The sequence below is a fragment of the Engystomops pustulosus genome, chromosome 1 (genome assembly GCF_040894005.1).
Source record: "Engystomops pustulosus chromosome 1, aEngPut4.maternal, whole genome shotgun sequence".
NCBI classification, from domain to species: Eukaryota; Metazoa; Chordata; class Amphibia; order Anura; family Leptodactylidae; genus Engystomops; species Engystomops pustulosus.
Window position 1 is genome coordinate 211,137,634 of NC_092411.1, and position 22,449 is coordinate 211,160,082.

At 45.1% G+C, this 22,449-nt stretch overlaps 1 protein-coding gene across 1 annotated transcript; it reads right to left on the reverse strand.

Moving 5' to 3' along the window:
• Positions 1-3,313: 3,313 nt before the first annotated feature.
• On the reverse strand, positions 3,314-21,473 carry PLA2G12A (phospholipase A2 group XIIA). The gene is made up of 4 exons (XM_072119302.1): positions 21,051-21,473; positions 15,678-15,754; positions 13,745-13,910; positions 3,314-4,962 (listed from the first exon to the last, which is right to left on the reverse strand). The coding sequence occupies exons 1-4, from the start codon at positions 21,256-21,258 to the stop codon at positions 4,844-4,846; spliced, it is 570 nt and encodes a 189-aa protein (XP_071975403.1). The 5' UTR covers positions 21,259-21,473; the 3' UTR covers positions 3,314-4,843.
• Positions 21,474-22,449: the final 976 nt, after the last annotated feature.

Consider the following 22,449-nt stretch of genomic DNA (forward strand, 5'->3'; position numbering starts at 1 on the left):
GATCACGGGGATACCAAATTTGTACAGGTTTTATAATGTTTTCATACATTTACAAAAATTATAACCTCCTGTACAAAAAATGTTTTTTTTTATTTTGCCATCTTCTGGCGCTAATAACTTTTTCATACTTTGGTGTACGGAGCTGTAAGTGGTGTCATTTTTTTTCCGACTTTTGATGATGTTTTCAATGCTGCCCTTTTTAGGACTGTACGACCTTTCGATCGCTTTTTATAAAATTTTTAATATTTTTTTAAATGGCAAAAAAGCGACTTTGGACGCTATTTTCCATTACGAGGTTAAACACAGTGAAAAAACGTTGTTATATTTTCAGACACAGCAATACCTAATGTGTTTATGATTTTTACTGTTTATTTATATTTATACTATAATTACTATAATTTTTTTTCTATTTTTCAGACTCCCTAAGGTACTTTAACCCTAGGTTGTCTTATCGATCCTATCATATACTGCCATACTACTTTCCTCCTCATTCATTACAATGTGTTGATAGCAGACAACCCGAGACTGTAAAGGTGATGGATCGCTGCTCCCCGATGACGTCACGGGGAGCGAAAATCCTAGGCAAGATAGCAGGCCATAGCTAGCACCAATCGCGGGTGTTACCGGTAAGTCAAACACATTGAAGCTGCATATGTTTTTATAAGCCTTAGGCCCCTTCCACACTTGCGTTGCAGATCACGTCAGAGTTTGATCAGAGTGCGATCAGAGTTTGGTCAGTGAAAAACGCGCATTTTGCAGTGAACTCATGTAACTAAACTAAAATATTCCCTAGTTTATCATTCCCAAACAGCCCTGTCATGGTTATTTTATATACACCCCCCTCATAGCTTAATTATATAGGGCCCCACACCAGGAGCTGCCAGGCTGCTGGGGAGTGAGATTCGGCTGTCTGGGCCCACCAGCAGCTCCAGGCCCCGGGATGCCTGGTGCTATCTTCGACCCTGATAGCAAGGCATGCTGCCCGGAAGTAAACACAGGAAAAGATAGAGCATTCTCTTTTTTTTTCTTGAGCACAGTATGATGACACAAGTGTGTGCGAGCCATAACGTTGCCAGGTGCTTGAGCCATCTATGGGGTGTGGGTGGGTGTGTGTGTGTAAGAAGCCTGAGGGCGCGTTCACACGTTGCGTTTTGACCTGCGTTTTCATTGCGTTTGAAACGCATATACAACAGCTGAGGAGGGGTGATTTGCCTAATTACATCACTGTTAATATTGCCGTTTATAAAACGCATCATAAACGCGATGTTAACACATGCGTTAACAACGCGTTAACACATGCGTTTTGTTAACACATGCGTTACATTGCGTTTACAAACGTAAACGGTAATGTAATTAGGCAAATCACCTCTCAACAGCAACGTGTGAACGCGCCCTAAGGATGAAGACACACATGGCGTTTTTAGGCCGTTTTTGGGCCGTTTTTAGTTAGTACGTTTTCAGATCGTTGAAAAACGCATGCGTTTTTGACCAGTTTGAATTAAGACAATTGGTCAAACCTGTCAAAAACGCATGCGTTTTTTAACTATCTGAAAACGCACTAACTAAAAACAGCCTAAAAATGCCACGTGTGTCTTCACCCTTCACCCAGTAAATGTTGGTATTCCCTATGAATTCCCAATTTTGAAGCATCTCCTCTGTGCTGTTATCTTTGTAGGCAACCTACATGGAGACAGTCTTATACTTTGTCACATTTATCATCCATTATCAGACTGATAAATATAGTGCAGTATAAAGGCCGTTTGTCCATTTTACATGTCTTCTATCTATGTAGTAATCTTTCTGGTCTTGTATCTATCCAAGAGTACTCCTGCTACTAATAATTTATTATTAGTAGCAAAGTAATTTTTATTTTGGTAATGTATGTATGACTTGGGGGGAAGGGGGGGGGGGGGGGAAATCAGTGAATTGAGTTTGGGCCCTGGCGTAACAAAACAGGTATATTTAAAGGGGTTATCCAAGAGTTCCAAAAAATTAGGAGGCAGGCTTTTTTTATAAAAAAAAAAATGCGTCTTCACCTCCTCCGTTGCTCCCGATGTCCCGTGCCGTGTGTGCTTGGAAAGCTTCCGACCTGATACAGTGCTGAGAGATAGGGACGGGTGGGCATATCCAGCCAGAAGCTCCCAAGCACAGCTTTCGTGCCCCTTTAAACAGGCAGGGACACAGATCTGATGGACCGCAGCGTGGAATAGCCGGAGCGACAATTAAGTTGTCCTGGAACTGAATCAAACTACTTAAATGTTCTCCAAATAAAATGTAAATTACCTGCAGAGGCTACTGAAGCGTGTAAGCTAAGGCTGCTCCATGGCCCAGCCTTTCAGGCCGCCTCCTTGTGCATCTTCTTCATGCTCACACCTGCGCACAAGCACCAGATGTGGCACGGGCTTTCATGGAGCTCTGCACATGCGCAGTAGCTCCTGCTCCCATCAAGCTGGATGCGTGCAGAGCTCTATAGAAGCCAGTGGAAAGTCTGGTACTTGTGTGCAGACAAGAGCATGACGAGTCGGCACTGAAAGGCTGCTGAAACATAGGGGGACATGTATTATCGTATATATGCGCCTAAAAAATGACGGGATCTTTCGATTTTTGTTTTTTGGGTGCAGAATTGTTGCAGATCATTTATAATGAGTTTGCGCCAGAAAGAACAGATGTTTCAGAGTATCCCGACTTTTTTTTTGCGCAAGTGGGCGTGGCCTAACTTTTCCACATTATCCATCACATTTATGTGTATTTTGTCAACATTTTTAGGCGCAATTTTTGGCGCACAATAGACCAGGAAAGCAGGCCAGAGAGCAAAATTAAGGTGCAGTCCGTGTCAGATTTTGGCGCACATCTCATTGATGTCAGTATTTTTATAGCGCACGACTGATTATTACCGTCTACCCATTATTTACTTACAGCCATGCACCACTTTAAAACATTGGGCTCTGCTTTCCGGAGACTGATCTCCGATGCCGACAGTCCTGCTTGCACCAGAATCAGTAAATCCCCCCATAGTCTTAACTCCCAGTGCATGGCCAGGCAATTAGAGACTAGGGCTGAGGCTGGCTGAAGGAATCTACCATACAATCTACTTCTGATGGTAGATGTCCATGAGTTTTGAAAAAAAATCTTTTTGAGGGAGAGTGAAAACTCGACTTCCTTTGTCTTTTGCAAACCCACTTTCTTCTTGTCCAGCATAAAATAAAGCATCAATTCATTTTTTTTATGGCATATCTGTCTAAGTGGACCTTTAGTAGCACAACCAATATGGTACAGAATGTTACATAAATACCAATGATAACATAATGCCTAATTCACTAAAGTATACCATTCAGTATACTTTTTTTAATTTTTATTTTCTTTACAAGAAAAATTGTAGTCTACTATGCTATCCCAGGTATGCTGATGCATAAAGGCTCAACAGACTGACACATACACAGTACAGAAATCATTAACAAAGAGAACACAGCATCAAAGTACAGGCGGTCCCCTACTTAAGAGCACCTGACTTACAGACGACCCCTAGTTACAAACGGCCCTCTGGATGTTGGTAATTTACTGTACTGTAGCCTTGGGATAAAATAAACAGCTGTAACATTATCAAAGGTGTCTGTAATGAAACTTTATTGTTAATCCTGGTTCTTATGACAAGCCAATATTTTTAAAATCTAATTGTCACAGAGACCCAAAAAATTGTGACTGGGGTTACAATTATAAAATATAGTTTCGAGTTACATACAAATTCAACTTAAGAACAAACCTACAGAACATTGTACGCAACCCGGGGACTGCCTGTAATGTCAAAAGACATTTTCAATAAAAAATAGTCTGGTCAAGAATAGAACTAATAAGAAGTTAAAGAACTTTGTGAAATATTTACATATTTATTAATGAATCACATTTAAAAATCAGACATTATTTGTTGGTTGGTTCCATATTGCACTTGCTATAAACTCCACATAGTGGCTTCTGCAAGTTACTTTCTGAAAAATTTAAAATTACAAATCAATTATTATTGAAGTAGTTTTTGGAACAGCACCCTAACATATCAGCTGTTCTCAGCAGTCAGCCAACAGCACTATTCTCTGCATGGAAATAAACCAAGTAGCTTCCATTTAAATGAATTTAAATTAATCAGCAGTAACCTTTTTTTAACCGCTACACAGAGAATGGAGCTGTTTGCTTCCTGTTCCATTACCCTTTTATCAGTTTCTGCGAACTGTTGATATGCAAGATGTTCTGGACATTGGTCAGTCACCAATCTGATAAAATATCCATAGAACACGTCCTCATTTTGTATATTTTTTTAGCCCAGAAAACCGATTGAATCTCTGCTAGGACCACTCTGGCAGTGAGTATTCAGCTGCAAGTCAATTGCATGACCTGAATTGCATGTTGTGTTTTTCACAGGATACAAGTTGTGTGACTTTTCAACAAGACGCAGGTTAATAAACAATAATGTTTCAATTGGATTCCTTCTTAGATTTATCCAACTTTGGATGATGCACAGCTTTAAATGTAACACATCAATTTTTCACAAATTAGTGCAAAAGGTGAACCTAAAGTAGTCAGCTAACCCTGTTTTACCATTATCTAATACATAAACAAAAAAATTACAATATGTAATTAGACAACGTTATGCAATACATCCTACTGCATTAGAAAACTATAAAAGTGCAGAAATCACATATTATCCTGAGGATATTTATCCAAATTTTACACAAAAAAAAATATATATCCTTCATTAACTATTGAATAAAACAGAAAGCATTATAGATGCTTTGCTTAGTCCTTCAGTTGTGCACATCAGTCATTGGGACTGACAGAGCAGAGAAATCCTCCTTCATAGATCTATTTTCTCTTCATATGGGCAAACACACGCTGCTCTTTGACTTTCCATATAGGGTTTACATCCCAAATGTATGACCGCATCAAACAGGAGTGACACTGTTGATTCACAAGCTAAGGGAAGAGAAAGAAACCCATTAGTACAAGCAGAAATAAAAGACAAATTATATATAGGAATTGATCTGCCTCCCACATTTTCACATGTCCAGAAGATAAACTACATTAAGAATCCTTATTTCCTTATAGATTTAGTTTCAGTTTAGTTCTGCCACCCTCTACGGCCCAGTTCACACCTGCGATCGAAGCTGCGCTTTTGTCTTCTGTCATGACAATAACAGAAGGTTAAGACGTAAAAAGTCCATTGATTTCATTGGATAAAAAATGCCTACCGATAGCGTCCGTTTTCATCACCTCCATTGCTTCCGTTATTTCAGAGGAAACTAACAGCCCTATCCGGCTCACTGTTCAGTTTTATGCTAGGTACAGTCAGAACCGTTATTCCCTGTTACTGGAAGTCAGCCATGGTCTCCATCACTACAGAGTGGCTTCAGGAAATCATGTATTAGCAACGCATGGAGGAACTGATGTCAGAACATACCCAAGAGTCCTACTGTAAGGTTTGGGGTCCCTGGTTGACTTACCTCACTCAACTCAGTTTTGTCAGGGAACCTAACCATAGACATGTCTCTGCTTTGACTCCCCACACTTGGCTTTCTGGTTATAACTGACCCTCTACTGCCCTGCCCCTCTTTCTGTGATTCCCCCTTACTTCCCAGATCTCATGTAGTCCTGACTCCTCTGAAAATATGTTTATCTACACTACATAGTACTATTGCTGCACGTGTGTGTTCTGAACCTTGTTCTGTTGCTTCTGATCAGGTTATCTTGGGACCCTCCCCCTGATCAACAAGAGGGGTTTGCCTTTTCTGGTGTAGCGTACCTTACCGATAACCCTTTATTATATATAGACTCTTTGTATCTTTATTGAAAAATCCTAATAAATACAGAATAATGGTTTCGTAACGCATCAGTGAAAATCACTGAGGCCAAGAAGAGAAAAAAGAAGTGATGTGTGTATAAACCCAAATGAAGGCTTCAGTGAGACTTTTTGAAAATCAGTGAAGCACAGAACTGAAAAAAATGCACATGTGAAAAATGACCTAGAGTAGATGCAAATATGTGCTGAATAATGTATATTTATCCAAGACAATTACCGTATATACGCCGAGTTTTTTCAGCACAAAAAAATGTGCTGAAAAACGTCCCCTCGGTTTACACACGAGTCAATAGCGATAGTCAATAGACTTAAAAAATAATAAACTTATATACTCACCCTCCGGTGGCCCTGATGCGCAGCGCTGCTCCCCCGATGTAATCGCGGCTTGTCTTCTGGCTTCCCGGCTCCTCTTCTTGCTTCAGTGCCCGTCTTCTGCAACATCGTGCTGGGCGCTGCCATGTTTTTCTCCCGGGCGGCATGTCATACTATGCGCCTGCCGCCCGGGAGAGAACAATGGCAGCGCCCAGCACGATGTTAGAGAAGACAGAAGATGGGCGCGGAAGCCAGAAGACAAGCCGCAATGACATCGGGGGAGCAGCGCTGCGCATCAGGGCCACCGGAGGGTGAGTATATAAGTTTTTTTTTTTTTATTCTGGGCTGGCTGTATACTACTGGGGGCAGGCTGTATACTACTGGGGGCAGGCTGTATACTACTGGGGGCAGGCTGTATACTACTGGGGGCAGGCTGTATACTACTAGGGGCAGGCTGTATACTACTAGGGGCAGGCTGGGGTGGCTGTATACTACTGGGGGCAGCTGTATACTACTAGGGGCAGGCTGTATACTACTAGGGGCAGGCTGTATACTACTAGGGGCAGGCTGGGGTGGCTGTATACTACTGGGGGCAGCTGTATACTACTGGGGGCAGGCTGGGCTGGCTGTATACTACTGGGGGCAAGCTGGGCAGGCTGTATACTACTGAAGGCAGGCTGTATACTACTGGGAGCAGGCTGTATACTGATGGGGGCAAGCTGGGCAGGCTGTATACTACTGGGGGCAGGCTGTATACTACTGGGGGCAGGCTGTATACTACTAGGGGCAGGCTGTATACTACTGGGGGAAGGCTGGGGTGGCTGTATACTACTGGGGGCAGCTGTATACTACTGGGGGCAGGCTGGGCTGGCTGTATACTACTGGGGGCAAGCTGGGCAGGCTGTATCCTATAGGGCTGGCTGGCTATATACTGGGGGGTCTCTTACCAATGCATTTCCCACCCTCGGCTTATACTTGAGTCAATATGTTTTTCCAGTTTTTGGTGGTAAAATTAGGGGTCTCGGCTTAAACTCGGGTTGGCTTATACTCGAGTATATACGGTATTTTTTTTTCTATGTGGAAATTGATATGTAGTGCAGATTTTAAAAACCACACTGTTAGGTATCTGTTACGGATCAGATTTAGATTTTCATTCGGGCAAGTGAGGGTTAACTTGTAGTTTAGTAAAAATTTGATCCACCTAGTGTACTCAAATGACCTCTAAAACTGCAAGCAAAGATTTGTTTGCAGACTATAATGCAGACAGTACAGATTGTTTTGATTGTCCCTTATGTTCATGCCCCTAATTAAATAACACCAAAATTAATTAAAAAAAAAAAAAAAAAGTGCACATTACCGTATGTACTTGAGTATAAACCGAGGCACCTTTTAATAAACGTCCAGACGCCATGGCCCCCTCAATACAATACGGAAACGTCCAGCCACCATGGCCCCCTCAATAATGAAATGCCCTGCAGTCATGGCCCCCTCAATAATGCACTAATGAAGTGTCCTGCAGCCATGGGCCCCTAATAACAAACTGTCCAGCAGCCATGGCACCCTCCATACTGAAATGTCCAGCAGCTATGGCACCCTCCATATTGAAATGTCCAGCGCCTATGACCCCTCCATTCTGAAATGTCCTGCAGCCATGGCCCCCTCAATAATGAAACACTGGCAGTCAAGGCCCTTTTTTTGTGCGTTTGCTGCAATATAGAGAAGGTTCCGCCCGTGAGCCCTCTCCATACACCTGCATCTGATGTACAGATATGTGACATGTAGGTAAGGGGTAAATAATGAAATGCTGTAAAACTCAGCTTATACACAACTATATACTATATTATACTGTACTATATATTTACTACATATAGTAATCATAATTACAGCAAAACAGATCTAGGAAAATTAAAACTGTAATAAAAGAAAGTAAGAATTATGCAAATACGTTCCAAGATAGAATAAGGAAACACTGCCTCTCTTGGCTACCTTGCAAGCCAGTCAAGAATGACTTTTTCAGGAAACCTAATGACATGGGATAAAAGCCAAATCATTATATATATTCCTGACGGAACAAATTCCCAACTGTAGATATTACTGTTTCAATGTCTTTGCATCTTGTTTCTACACTGAAGGGAACAGTTTTAAGTGATTGAGTAGCTTTTTACTAGGGTCAGAAATTAAAGGCTTGCCTTACAAAGTAGCCAAAAAGAGGTCATATTTTCCTAATCCCATCCTGGAAAACATATTTGCATATCTTGGAGAATCCCCCACTGGAGTGTCAATGGCTAGAAGTAAGGAGAGCTCTTACTTCCAAACCCAAAGAAAGTAACAGTCTTTATGCTACTGCAACACCCTCGCCGATGCAATGGCGAGGTAGTGCTTGCGAATACGTCCCACCTGTAGGTAACACCACATTACACTACATGGTCCTTATAGGATCAAGGGGAAATTGCAGTGGTTAATCCTGCCTGGCAAGGCAGAGGTTAAGTATTTTGTATAATGCAAGATGCTATTGACCAATGTCTGTGTTACATCCTGTCCCTGTGAGCTGAGATGTGATTGGAGGAGCAGCCACCACCTGATCAAAGGGAGGTAATAAAACCTCTGGCCAGGAGTGTTCTGGAGGATTCCAGGAGAAGGTCTTTGGAGATCTTCTTTCAGAGAGATTCCAGTGTAGGAGAATCCTAGAGTGAGTGAGAAATCTCTGTCTAGCCCATACCAGAGCAGGAAGAGCTTAGCCCCTGCCTCTGAAGAGTGGAGCATTAGACTAGAGTTAGTGTAGTGAGGAAAAGGGGTATCATCTTACCTTTAAAGGTGATACCTGAAGCCCTACAGGACAAGCTGAAGCTTCCTACCAGGACACAGCTGCCTTCCCAGCCTGCCCTCTAATTCCAGGCTGGTGAATTATCTCCTGAGGCTCCCTCCAACTCACATCTCAGCACCCTACCTACCTGTTAAAGGCACGTTTGCTGCGGTTCCTGCGGTTCAAATAAAGAACTGTAAGTTGTTTTCTTCAACTTCTGTCTCCGTCTGGTCCCTGCTAATACGGCTGCCTTCATCACCGGCACCCTGTCCATCACCCAGAGACTCACACTCGGGACACTAAGGGGTTGCCCCAGGGAGATCCGCTATAGCAGCCTCTCCCTCATCATTTCTTGCCAACACCACCCTGCTGGAGACCTGCCAGGCTGTAGGACAGCCCTCCGGTTCCCCCCGTACCAAGCACCGTGACAATAGCGTGCTTAGGCCGCAACCGCCAGCCACTCCGGTACCGCGGGCCCCGGCTGTCTCCAGGCCTCACCTCAAGGGCTAGGCCCCGGTGGGGGATGTTGCAAGTGGCGTCACAAACAGGATATAGACTTCTGTGCCTTATTACGGCATTAAAGACTTTCCTTTATTAAAAAGACTGTGCTGCCTAACCCTGCTGCCATCCGGGTTTAGGCCTAAGGACTTGTGTGTTTCTGAACTGCGTTATACTGCTGCCACGTGCTGCCGAGCGTCGCTCCAGCACTCCAGAGGTTAATCCTGGCAAGAACTGTACCAGCTCTGCTACATCCGGCGCTGCTGCGCCTGAAGATTTTTATCTCAGGAACTGTGGCGCAGCAAATAATTCAAGCCCGCCAAAACCTTCACAGGCGGGAAATCCAGATGACGCACAAAACTCCACCCACGCGCGAATGGCGCGAACCCCGCCTCCTGTGGCGCAGGAAAAATTAGAGCCCGGCACAGCTTTTGGCGGGAAGGACTCAGACTCCACCCCCCTGGCCCGAGGCGGGCTTCCTGCCCTGCCTCAGAGAAGCGGGAGATCTCAAGTGGATGTTGAGCAGAGAGGACTACATCATGTGGGGTCCTCCGCCCTTCCCTCCTGTGGAGCGTCCTGAGTTTTATGAAGTCCTAGAGACGATGGTGGTAGTCTCCGCGCAGCCTGTCCGAAGACCTTCCGCGGGACATCGGCTGCACCGAGGAATTACTCGGGCTTTCGTCACCCGGACCTGCTACCACACGGTGACGCAGTACCAGATTCCACCCGGGCGGATCCTCGTCCCTATCCCGGCTGCCATCCCGGTAGCGCGGGCCCACGTGGAGGCGCCACGTGGAGAGGCCCCGACTCCTGCGGAGCCAACGCCTGGGCCTGGTATGGCCGCTCCATCTGCTCCGAGGCCTACCCCTCCGGCTACGCGGCCTGCTAGCCCCGCTATGGTAGCTCCTGACCCTCCGGTGGTTCCTGCTCCTGTTCCGGCACCTACCTGTCGCCCAAGGAGATCCGAACCCGAACCGGAGCCACGAGCCCCAGCACCGAAACCTCCGCAGCCTCAAGGCCGAGGTGAGGCCACCCGCCGGCGACTCCGAGACGCTGTCTCGGAGCAGCGACGCCGAGAGAAGGAGGCCCAGCGGTATATGGCCGGCAGATCCGCAGCGGGAGCTTGGGTCGAGAAGAACCGCACCACCGGCATGGTCAGGTTCTTCGACAAGCGGAAGGGCTATGGCTTTGCTACCCAGGACTATACCGGACGGGAAGTATTTATACCCCGCCGGTCCGTCAAGAGGCCTGATCTGCCGGAGAGCCAGCACAACCTCAAGCCAGGCGAGTGCATAGAGTTCTCCCTGCAGGAAGGACCGCGTGGACCCTGGGCGGCTGGTGTGATCCGGATCCCCGACTCCGATGAGGACCGCTACTACCCGCAGGATGACTGGTATGAGGACGACGAGTGGCCGGAGTCCCCGAACACCTCCTCTTCCTCGGCTGCGAGTCCCCGGGCGGTGACCCATGTGAATGCCCCATCCACGGTAATCGTGAGTACGGGTCCCATTGCCATCCATGGGCCGGGCATGATACAGGGCGCCACCCCCACCGGTTCCCCTGCTGGGAGCATTGTCAGGTCCCGCGGCTCCTCTGTGGGTGAGGACATCCCGTCTAGTGAGCCCTGTCCGGAGGTCCCATCTAGGCCCACATCTCCCCTTGCCGGTTACCAATGGGGTGATGACCCGGCCCCGGAAGAACCGGAGCTGGAAGGAGCCGCGGCGCGGCCGCTGGACTCCGTTTACTTTTTCCTGGACCCCTCTGTGGTCCCTGGCTCAGTTGAGCCCCCGGCTGGAACAGCCGACACCCCGGGCGACAGCGCTCCTCCCCCTGAAGGTCCGGAGGATGTTGCTGCACCTGCAGTGCCCACTACTGCCACCGGGTGTCCCCAGCCGGCACCTACTCCCGCTGAGGAAGCACAGGATTTCTTATTGACTCTGGATCCTGTCCCTGTGGAACCCAGCGAAGATGCTGAGTAATCCCTGAAGGGCTGTCGCCCTCTCCAGGTACTATGTACATATTGTATATTTCTCCATTTACCCCAAAGAGCCAGAGACTGTCCTGAGACTCTTACCCTTATTTATCTCAGTCCAGAGATTATGTGCTATGATAGCACCCTTCCTCTGCCACAGCAGAGATGTCATCAAAGGACTCTGTCCCTCTCCAAATAGAGGAGACCCTTTGTTTCTTCATTGCACTTTTCCCCACCTCAAGGGCTGTACCCAGAAGATGGACTTTGTCAGTAGAGACCTTCTGAGAGACTTTTGCCAACCTCCAGGAAAAGTTGCAATGTAATTTACTATTATTTTGCACTTAATGCCTTCCTTTTTAGGTATGGACATTCTGCATGCACTTTTTATGCCTTTCCTTTGCAGGAAAAGAGACATTTACTATCGTGCTACTCTGAGTAGCCTATCTATCTGTAACGTTATGTTATAAGATGTGTACCCATTGGGCTGCTAAGCCAATGTGAGTTTACAAAAATATTTGCACACTGTCAATATATGCCAGTAGTATGCATTAACCCTTTCATAGGCTTTTCAGGTTGTAGTGTGGCTGTGTCGGACCGTCTTTTATGTAAAACACTGACCGCTACCTGATCCCTCAAACTGAGGTTTGCACGTGGGGGTAGTCCGTAAACTGCGGGTCTTTAGGGGACCGGGGGTGTTACACAGATAGCACCTGGATGCCACTCATACATGGGTAAGGTTGTCAGTCAGGAGGTACTCGTGTCGCATATGCTCATGCAATGCAGATAGACACCATATAATTGCCGCCAGGGAAGAAGCGTTGATCAAACAAATATACAGGCCTTGGTGCAAGGAGTGGATTACAGGACATGACACCACACCTTTCCTACTGTACAGTTCGGTTTAATGGCGTCAGCGACCAACTGTCATACAGATATATTTTTGTCTTAGTCCGACACCAACCCAGGTGCCTGTCTCCAGGACCATGGGCGGTTTGTCCCTACACCTCACATAGCCTGCACTTCCCAGAAGTGCCCTTAGCCCCCTCTGTACCTCAAAACATCTGTAGTCGAGCCGAGGGCGGCTCTTTCAATTGCCCCCGGGGTATGCAACACCCTCGCCGATGCAATGGCGAGGTAGTGCTTGCGAATACGTCCCACCTGTAGGTAACACCACATTACACTACATGGTCCTTATAGGATCAAGGGGAAATTGCAGTGGTTAATCCTGCCTGGCAAGGCAGAGGTTAAGTATTTTGTATAATGCAAGATGCTATTGACCAATGTCTGTGTTACATCCTGTCCCTGTGAGCTGAGATGTGATTGGAGGAGCAGCCACCACCTGATCAAAGGGAGGTAATAAAACCTCTGGCCAGGAGTGTTCTGGAGGATTCCAGGAGAAGGTCTTTGGAGATCTTCTTTCAGAGAGATTCCAGTGTAGGAGAATCCTAGAGTGAGTGAGAAATCTCTGTCTAGCCCATACCAGAGCAGGAAGAGCTTAGCCCCTGCCTCTGAAGAGTGGAGCATTAGACTAGAGTTAGTGTAGTGAGGAAAAGGGGTATCATCTTACCTTTAAAGGTGATACCTGAAGCCCTACAGGACAAGCTGAAGCTTCCTACCAGGACACAGCTGCCTTCCCAGCCTGCCCTCTACTTCCAGGCTGGTGAACTATCTCCTGAGGCTCCCTCCAACTCACATCTCAGCACCCTACCTACCTGTTAAAGGCACGTTTGCTGCGGTTCCTGCGGTTCAAATAAAGAACTGTAAGTTGTTTTCTTCAACTTCTGTCTCCGTCTGGTCCCTGCTAATACGGCTGCCTTCATCACCGGCACCCTGTCCATCACCCAGAGACTCACACTCGGGACATTAAGGGGTTGCCCCAGGGAGATCCGCTATAGCAGCCGCTCCCTCATCTTTTCTTGCCAACACCACCCTGCTGGAGACCTGCCAGGCTGTAGGACAGCCCTCCGGTTCCCCCGTACCAAGCACCGTGACAATAGCGTGCTTAGGCCGCAACCGCCAGCCACTCCGGTACCGCGGGCCCCGGCTGTCTCCAGGCCTCACCTCAAGGGCTAGGCCCCGGTGGGGGATGTTGCACTACCATCTCCTTACGTCACCACGGCAGGGAACAGTTAGATGTTGCAATAATGTTATCATATATCTTAAGAACAAAGGCAATAAGAGAAGCCAATGGACACGCATGTTATTACTACAGTACTCATGCATGTTATAGTATAGTGTGCTGTGCTTTAGTGATTATTACATAGGTGGCTATAGAGTCATACAGATCGAGACCATAACAAAATGAAATGCTCACCTTGGACACTCTCGGAAATGCCCAGTGTTTTCTGAACATCTCTGCAGATTTTGGAGAGGCAGCTCTGAAACTGCTCATCACAATCGTTCTTTAGATTGCCACATGTGTCATAGCAGCGGTCGTGTTGGTTGCAGCATCTTGTCATTGAGGGAATGCCAACATCAAACTGGAGAAAGAAGAAGTAATCCATAAGAATTTAAAACAATAAATAATAAAAAAAAGGTACATTTTTTTTCTTTTCTAAAGTAACACTAATCTCAAAATAATTCCAAAAAAGTGAGTGTTCTAACAATTGTTAATATGGCATCAACATGTATACGAGTCCTCGTCAACTCATATACATGTGCAAATGTGAACACACAAAAGGTGTACACGGTGGGTACATACGCAGTGTAACATATAGATGAGTACACGGTGGGTGCAAATGTGAACACACAAAAGGTGTACACGGTGGGTACATACGCAGTGTAACATATAGATGAGTACACGGTGGGTGCAAATGTGAACACACAAAAGGTGTACACGGTGGGTACATACGCAGTGTAACATATAGATGAGTACACGGTGGGTACATACGCAGTGTAACATATAGATGAGTACACGGTGGGTACATACGCAGTGTAACATATAGATGAGTACACGGTGGGTACATACGCAGTGTAACATATAGATGAGTACACGGTGGGTACATACGCAGTGTAACATATAGATGAGTACACGGTGGGTACATACGCAGTGTAACATATAGATGAGTACACGGTGGGTACATACGCAGTGTAACATATAGATGAGTACACGGTGGGTACATACGCAGTGTAACATATAGATGAGTACACGGTGGGTACATACGCAGTGTAACATATAGATGAGTACACGGTGGGTACATACGCAGTGTAACATATAGATGAGTACACGGTGGGTACATACGCAGTGTAACATATAGATGAGTACACGGTGGGTACATACGCAGTGTAACATATAGATGAGTACACGGTGGGTACATACGCAGTGTAACATATAGATGAGTACACGGTGGGTACATACGCAGTGTAACATATAGATGAGTACACGGTGGGTACATACGCAGTGTAACATATAGATGAGTACACGGTGGGTACATACGCAGTGTAACATATAGATGAGTACACGGTGGGTACATACGCAGTGTAACATATAGATGAGTACACGGTGGGTACATACGCAGTGTAACATATAGATGAGTACACGGTGGGTACATACGCAGTGTAACATATAGATGAGTACACGGTGGGTACATACGCAGTGTAACATATAGATGAGTACACGGTGGGTACATACGCAGTGTAACATATAGATGAGTACACGGTGGGTACATACGCAGTGTAACATATAGATGAGTACACGGTGGGTACATACGCAGTGTAACATATAGATGAGTACACGGTGGGTACATACGCAGTGTAACATATAGATGAGTACACGGTGGGTACATACGCAGTGTAACATATAGATGAGTACACGGTGGGTACATACGCAGTGTAACATATAGATGAGTACACGGTGGGTACATACGCAGTGTAACATATAGATGAGTACACGGTGGGTACATACGCAGTGTAACATATAGATGAGTACACGGTGGGTACATACGCAGTGTAACATATAGATGAGTACACGGTGGGTACATACGCAGTGTAACATATAGATGAGTACACGGTGGGTACATACGCAGTGTAACATATAGATGAGTACACGGTGTGTACATACGCAGTGTAACATATAGATGAGTACACGGTGGGTATATACACAGTGTAACATATGCCCCAGAGGCTACACTGCACTATTTGGCATGAGATGTGGTCTACACAGATATGTAATATTTTTATTTACGAGCAAATAAGTTGTCTTGCTTTTGGGTCTATCTTATTCATACAATAAAAATGGAATTATTTACATGAAAGCCAAACACAGGAGATCCACATCCATTAGGTGGTGCAGGTTTGTAGCCATAGCGGGGAGTTGGCTTAGAACCTGTGGATGAAAACACAACAGTTTTAGCCATGACAATACACAAAGGGAGAGTAAATTTACCTAGAAGTACTGCTAAAATAAGCAAGTACTAGTGGGCTATATAAGGAATATTATATAAGGAAGCTGAAGATAAATATTCCAGGTTTAGAATAAAAGTAGCATTAATCCATTCCATAACATTTGATGAGTCTATAAATTATAATGCCAGGATGGGTGTAAGAAACAAGAACAGGAGCCAAGTCTGATACCACCCACCGGCGACTACTACAATTGGAGATAATGCTTTCCTTCAGAAGTTTAACCCAACAGCTGCCATATTTAAGAGGCTACCTCTGTCCATGGATCACCACTTACAACTCAATCATAGAACATCAGAGGTTTTCATGGCCATAAGGGGTCTAGTGAAATACTCAAGGCTTCCCTACTTATTACACCCTGGCACAAACACAATACATAAGTGTTGAACAGTACTGTACAATTGATCAAGTAAACACAGACAACAGAAAAGCTTTAAAAAAAAAAAAGCAAAAACCACAATTAAATGAATAACAGTTGATGCACCAATAAAAACTATAGCTTGTTCTGAAAAAAATAAGCCCTCACACAGCTCTCAAAAAACCTTTGGCTTAAGATTATAATGCAAGTTTTTAAAGAGTTTCAAAGAAGTTTTTTAATTGTCCTGACCAGCAGAATAAAATGAACATGTCACTGTACTAAGGGGTTAATGCAAGTTAAAGGGCCACTCCAGCAGTAGATCTGGATTCACTCTCATCACAGTCACTGACCTGATAAGTGTAATCATTCCTGATAATATATCACTGCGGTTTAGATGAACGGTGATACATTATCTACACAACATCTTTATATTTTTGTTATTGGAAGGCGAGGTGTATTCAGCCCGAGCACTTGTCCTGGTGGATTCCCCTATACACATGCACACTTGGCTAGTCCATGCTAGTCCAGACTCCTAGGGTGGTGGCTTTGTCCCCAGTAAGGCCTCCTACACATGGATGTGTTCAGCCCAAGGAAAGGGACCTGTCTGCAAGTCAGATCCCACAGACTGAGCACAGAGCTGCTGACGGGAATCCTTGCATCATATATCAACTGTGAACTGCAGCGCCAGTACAGTAAGAACTGTAAGTGTCTGCACTGCTGTTCAGTTTCACTGAAGATTCAGATTTGTGTTTTTTTTTAACTGAAAAAAAACCCCACTACCTTCCAGTGATTTCCATGGTAGGTCAAAGCGGCAAGTTCTGCATTATCTTCTGCCATCTGAGCCTGAGTGCGCGTTCACACAATTTAGTCACGTTTTTTGTTGCGTTTTTGACACATTCCAAAGGCTTCTGCCTTGATCACAAGCTGAGGTTACATTGCGTTTTAGCAAATGCAGTGGAAACACAATGTAACCATAGCATATGATCCAGGCTGAAGCCTTTGGAATGTGTCAAAAAACACATTAAAAAACACAATGCGTCCACATGTTCAGTTTTTAAAGCCAAAAGCAGGTTTGGATGATAATGGGTGAGAACCATATAATGGGGAGATGCTGCTCCTATTCTTTTTTATCTCCACTCCTGGTTTGGACAACAAACACTGGATCTGAAAAACTGAACAGGGGTGCACAACCTTCTTTCATCCGAGTGCCACATTATCAAAGTGTTGAACTACAAGCGGATCCACTAGTAACTTCCATTATAGAAACACCAAATACCACCCTAGAGATGATAAATTTGTGCATAAAATCTGAGTGTGCAAAGTGTTTTTTTTTTCTTTGTTATATTGCAAAGATAAAACACAGAGCTGGATTGGTTTAATTTTATCTCATTTTGTGAATTGATTTGATAGTCATAGTACAGCAGTAATGAGTAATGAACACGGGCACTTTTATGGTGTCATAAAACAGAGACACAAAGATTATCACAGGATCTGATCTCTTAAAGACATGAGGTCATCTGAAAACATTTCTTATACTTTTTACATGTAACATGCCCATAGACTTGGAATGGGCTCTACCTTTGGAAGGAGCAATGTTCAACTCTACGCTACAGTATAAGTCTATCCACAATATGTACAACTCCAGTCAATGAGAGCAATACACAAGGACAAATCTGTACATATAAACTAGTACCAATCGGCTAGTTGTAGGTCCTATGCAGATTATCAACTCCCAATCTAATGCCTCACCAAACCATGGGATGTATACTACTTATTGTACCCCTCTGAATGAGGAGAAGAAAAAGTGAGGCAATTCAGAAACATCAATGATAAAGTAAAATATTAACAATCACCACTGTATAGATGCATGATATTCATGTTTTTAATTCAACTATATTACCGTATATACCGGCGTATAAGACGACTTTTGAAGACTTAAAAGTCTGGGGTCGTCTTATACGCCGGTAATGTTTCTCACCTTTCCCGCGATCCACCGAAGCTCCGCTGCCGGTCAGTCAGAGGCCCGCACCTAACCCCTGCGCTGATAACTCGGCGCAGCACAGCGGGCAGATGTTTTGAATTGTGACAGCCGCGGGCCTGCCTGTTACAGCGCACGGACTGTTCTGCTTCTGGTCCGTGCGCTGGATCAGGAGGGCCCGGAGCCGTCATAATTCAAAATTAGAACGGGCCCCCGATCCGCCCCCGTCCCACCCACCTCAAACTACTTACCCGCCATCGACCCCATCGCTGACGCAGGCTATGTGACGCGTCTGCCTGTGCCGGGTCTGCTGAGGTCTATGACCCGGCACCTGACCTGCAGACGCGTCATCAGCTGTCGCCTGCGCCGGATCCCCTGATGAGAGGCAGCACGAAGAGGAGCGGGAGAAGGTAAGAATTAAGTTTTTTATTTAGCTTAAATATATAGGGCCCTGTTTGGTGGTGGGGGACAGTAATTATAGCTACTGGGGGTGCAGGACAGTAATTATAGCTACTGGGGGGGGGCATTAATTAGGGCTACTGGGGGGCAGGACAGTAATTATAGCTACTGGGGGGGGGGCAGGACAGTAATTATAGCTACTGGGGGGCAGGACAGTAATTATAGCTACTGGGGGGGGGCAGGACATTAATTATAGCTACTGGGGGGGGGGGCAGGACATTAATTATAGCTACTGGGGGGGGCAGGACATTAATTATAGCTACTGGGGGTGCAGGACAGTAATTATAGCTACTGAGGGGCAGGACATTAATTGTAGCTACTAGGGGGGGGGCAGGACATTAATTGTAGCTACTGGGGGGGTGGCAGGACATTAATTGTAGCTACTGGGGGGGTGGCAGGACATTAATTATAGCTACTGGGGGTGCAGGACAGTAATTATAGCTACTGAGGGGCAGGACATTAATTGTAGCTACTAGGGGGGGGGCAGGACATTAATTGTAGCTACTGGGGGGGTGGCAGGACATTAATTATAGTTACTGGGGGGGCAGGACATTAATTATAGCTACTGAGGGGCAGGACATTAATTGTAGCTACTGGGGGGGGGGGACAGTACATTAATTATGGCTTCTGGGAGGGGGCATAATTTTAATTTTTACCGGTGTTTTGTATGCATTGGAAAAGGGGTAGTCTTATACGGCGAATATATCTTAAACTCTATATTTTAAACAGGAAAGTAGGGGGGTCGTCTTATACGCCGGAATATACGGTACATTACACAGAACAAACAGTCATATAGAACAATAGGAGTGAGGGCCCTGCTCACAAGAGCTTACAGACTATGAGGATGAAGGGGGTGATACAAGAGGTTGTATAATGGTCCAGCCATTCTTTATAAGGAAGCAATATAAAATAATTTAATAAATAATTTACTGCATACCATTATTTCAACTGTAAACAGTTTTTAAACTGCGTCTGTTTGAATATATGTTTGTACAAATAAAGATTGTTAATATTTTACTTTATCATTGATGTTTCTGAATTACCTCACTTTTTCTTCTCCTCATTCAGAGGGGTACAATAGGTAGTAGAACTCTAGTCAATGGCAGACCCCGTATGATCCCTACATATTACCTGTGTCGTACATTTTTCTAGTTTCTAGATTTTAAAATATTAGGGCCATAAAAAAAAACTTTTGACTGATTGTACCAATGCAACAGCCTTGTGTCATTTCCTTTTAGCATTGCTGGTTATATACACTATTGTATTCCTCTTCACACAACTCAGTGAACAGGAGCTTAAATATAAAAAACAACCTTTTGTCTGATTAAAAATGTTTTAGTGTTTTGTGATGACAGGGAAGAGGTGTGAGCTCTGTGCTTCTCAGAATCCCTGTCTACTTTACATCCCTGTGCTAAATCACAGGTGACAACTGGATGGCGGCCCTACCCTGGATAAGTGCACAGAACAAACACAAGACTAGCAACTAGGCGAAGGGCCCCATGCACACAACCTTCTGCGGGACGTATAGCCAGCTGCAATTTTCCATCCGCATAGACAGGTATGGCACCTGTATCGAACGTGATGTGTGCTCACCGCTCTGTGTCTGCAAAAAAAAGGTAGAGCCATTTCTTATGGAGAGGGGTGAACATTGCTCCTCCAATATGCTATGGCCAGGGGGGCATACGTCAGCATGCATGAAGCCAAAGTCAGACAAACTGGGTGAAAAAAAAAAGGGGGGGGGGGTCATCAAGGTAGGAATTTGTAAGTAAGAAGAATAGACAGGATTCAGGGGCCAAAGGTCAGGATCACATCTGAATCTCTCAGAATAACACCAAGGAACCGAAAAGACAAAGTAAATAGCAGGCACAGGTATACAACACAGGCAGGTATATATGGCTAGTGGACACCACCCCAGAAACCAATTGGGGCAGCGCTCCAGCCCTCCCGCAGAATTGTGTGCAGACCTGTCAATCAAACAGCCTCCTGCAGAGCATCACAACCACAAAGGGTCCTCAGCCAGGAGAACTCGCCACAAGTTCTGACATGTAAGATCATGTGAAGAAGTGAAAGGAAGTATATGTAACCCAGTACCAAATCTGACTTACCCCAGGAATAGGCTAATAAACAGAAAAGGTCTCTCAAATGCTGATGAAAATCAGAAATATCTATTCTCCATAGAGCTCAATGCATGGCAGGGCACCATTTTTTCACTATAAAAAGCTTCTGATTGCAGGTGTGAACATAGCCTAAGCCACCCTGCGCTCATGTGATGAGATCTTACCATATGTCATGTACATGATGCCACTCAGAGCATACACTGAGCCAGACCATGGGATCTCCCCTGTGCCCAGCCTTCTGCCCAGTGTCTAGTGGGTAATCCCTAGAACACCAGTCACACACAGCCCAGAAGCCTGCGGTTTTTACCATCTCTGCACTTGTGGTGGCACAGGCCGTCCTCTCCTCCGAGCAGGTCCAGGGCAGCGTTCAGGTACATGTCTATCTTGTGCACTCCGTTCCTGATGGTCTTCAGGGTCATCCTCCAGTCCGGGGTCTCTGGCTGCTGATGCTCCCGGGAGCGGGCCGCCAGGAGAAGGGAGGACAGGGCAGCGAGCAGCAGCCAGGGGCAGCTCATGGCCGCCGGCACAGGACGAGCTAGTCCGGGAGAGGGCTCCGGGATCACACAGCAGCGGTACCGCACTGCCCGGCAATACAACACACTGTCATCATTCTCCTGCCGCTGACGTCATCAGCCTGGGCCCTGACGTGTAACCGCACAGTGTGTACCTGGGACTAGAGGGTGTAGTCATGTCCCGGGGAGCAGAGAGAGAAAGCGCCGCTCCAGAGGTCACATTACCTAGTGGTTCCTGTGTGACACAGCGTAACCCTCTCCATGCCGGAGCCTATTCCCATGCCTTCCCTCGGCTCACTCCGTCTTCTGGTGGAGGAATAAAGTTTAACCACTTCATGACCGGCTGGTATTTCTCCAAGCCATTTTTGTGATTTTTCTTCTATCTCATAAGAATTTTTAATGTTGTTGTTGGATAGGACTTGTGTTTTGTGGGACAGGTCGTAGTTTTTAGTTTCAACTAAATTGTATTGAAGGAAAACAGAATGGTGCCTTACAATAGGTCATGGCAAAACGTACCCCTCGCAGGGAAAATTTAAAGAGTTTGACAGGTTGTAGTTTTTAACCCCTTACTGCTGCACCTTCATGAGCAAGCTATAAGTATTTTTTCACTGCCTTCTACATTTACATACATATACAGCAGACCTCTGGGTCAATACAAATATATATATATATATATATATATATATATATATATATATATATATATACATATATATTTTACGACTGCTGAATGAAGGAAGCTGTGTCCTCAACTGCAATCTTCTGTAGAAAGGTGGCTCATAAAAAGTACCCTCTATATTAACTCTTTAATGACCAATTTATTTTTTTGTTTTTTGCATTACAGTTTTTCACTACCCGTCTTTTAAAAATCCATAGCTTATTTATTTTTCTGTTTACAGAACTGTATTAGGGCTTGTTTTCTGTCTACCAAATTGTACTTCCTAGTTACGGCATTCTATTCCATGTCGGTTATTGGAAAGCTAGAAAAAAGTAATTGTAGAAAATATGCATTTGCGCCAGTTTCTTGTGGACACAGGTTTTTTTTTATGTCTTTCACTGTAAGCTCCAAATGACACCTCTACTTTTTTCCTTGGGTCAGTCTGATTGTGTCAATACCAAGTTTATATACAAAATTTTATTCTGTTTTCCTAGATTTAAAAAAATTAAAACCTTTTGTACAAAAAAATGGTTCTT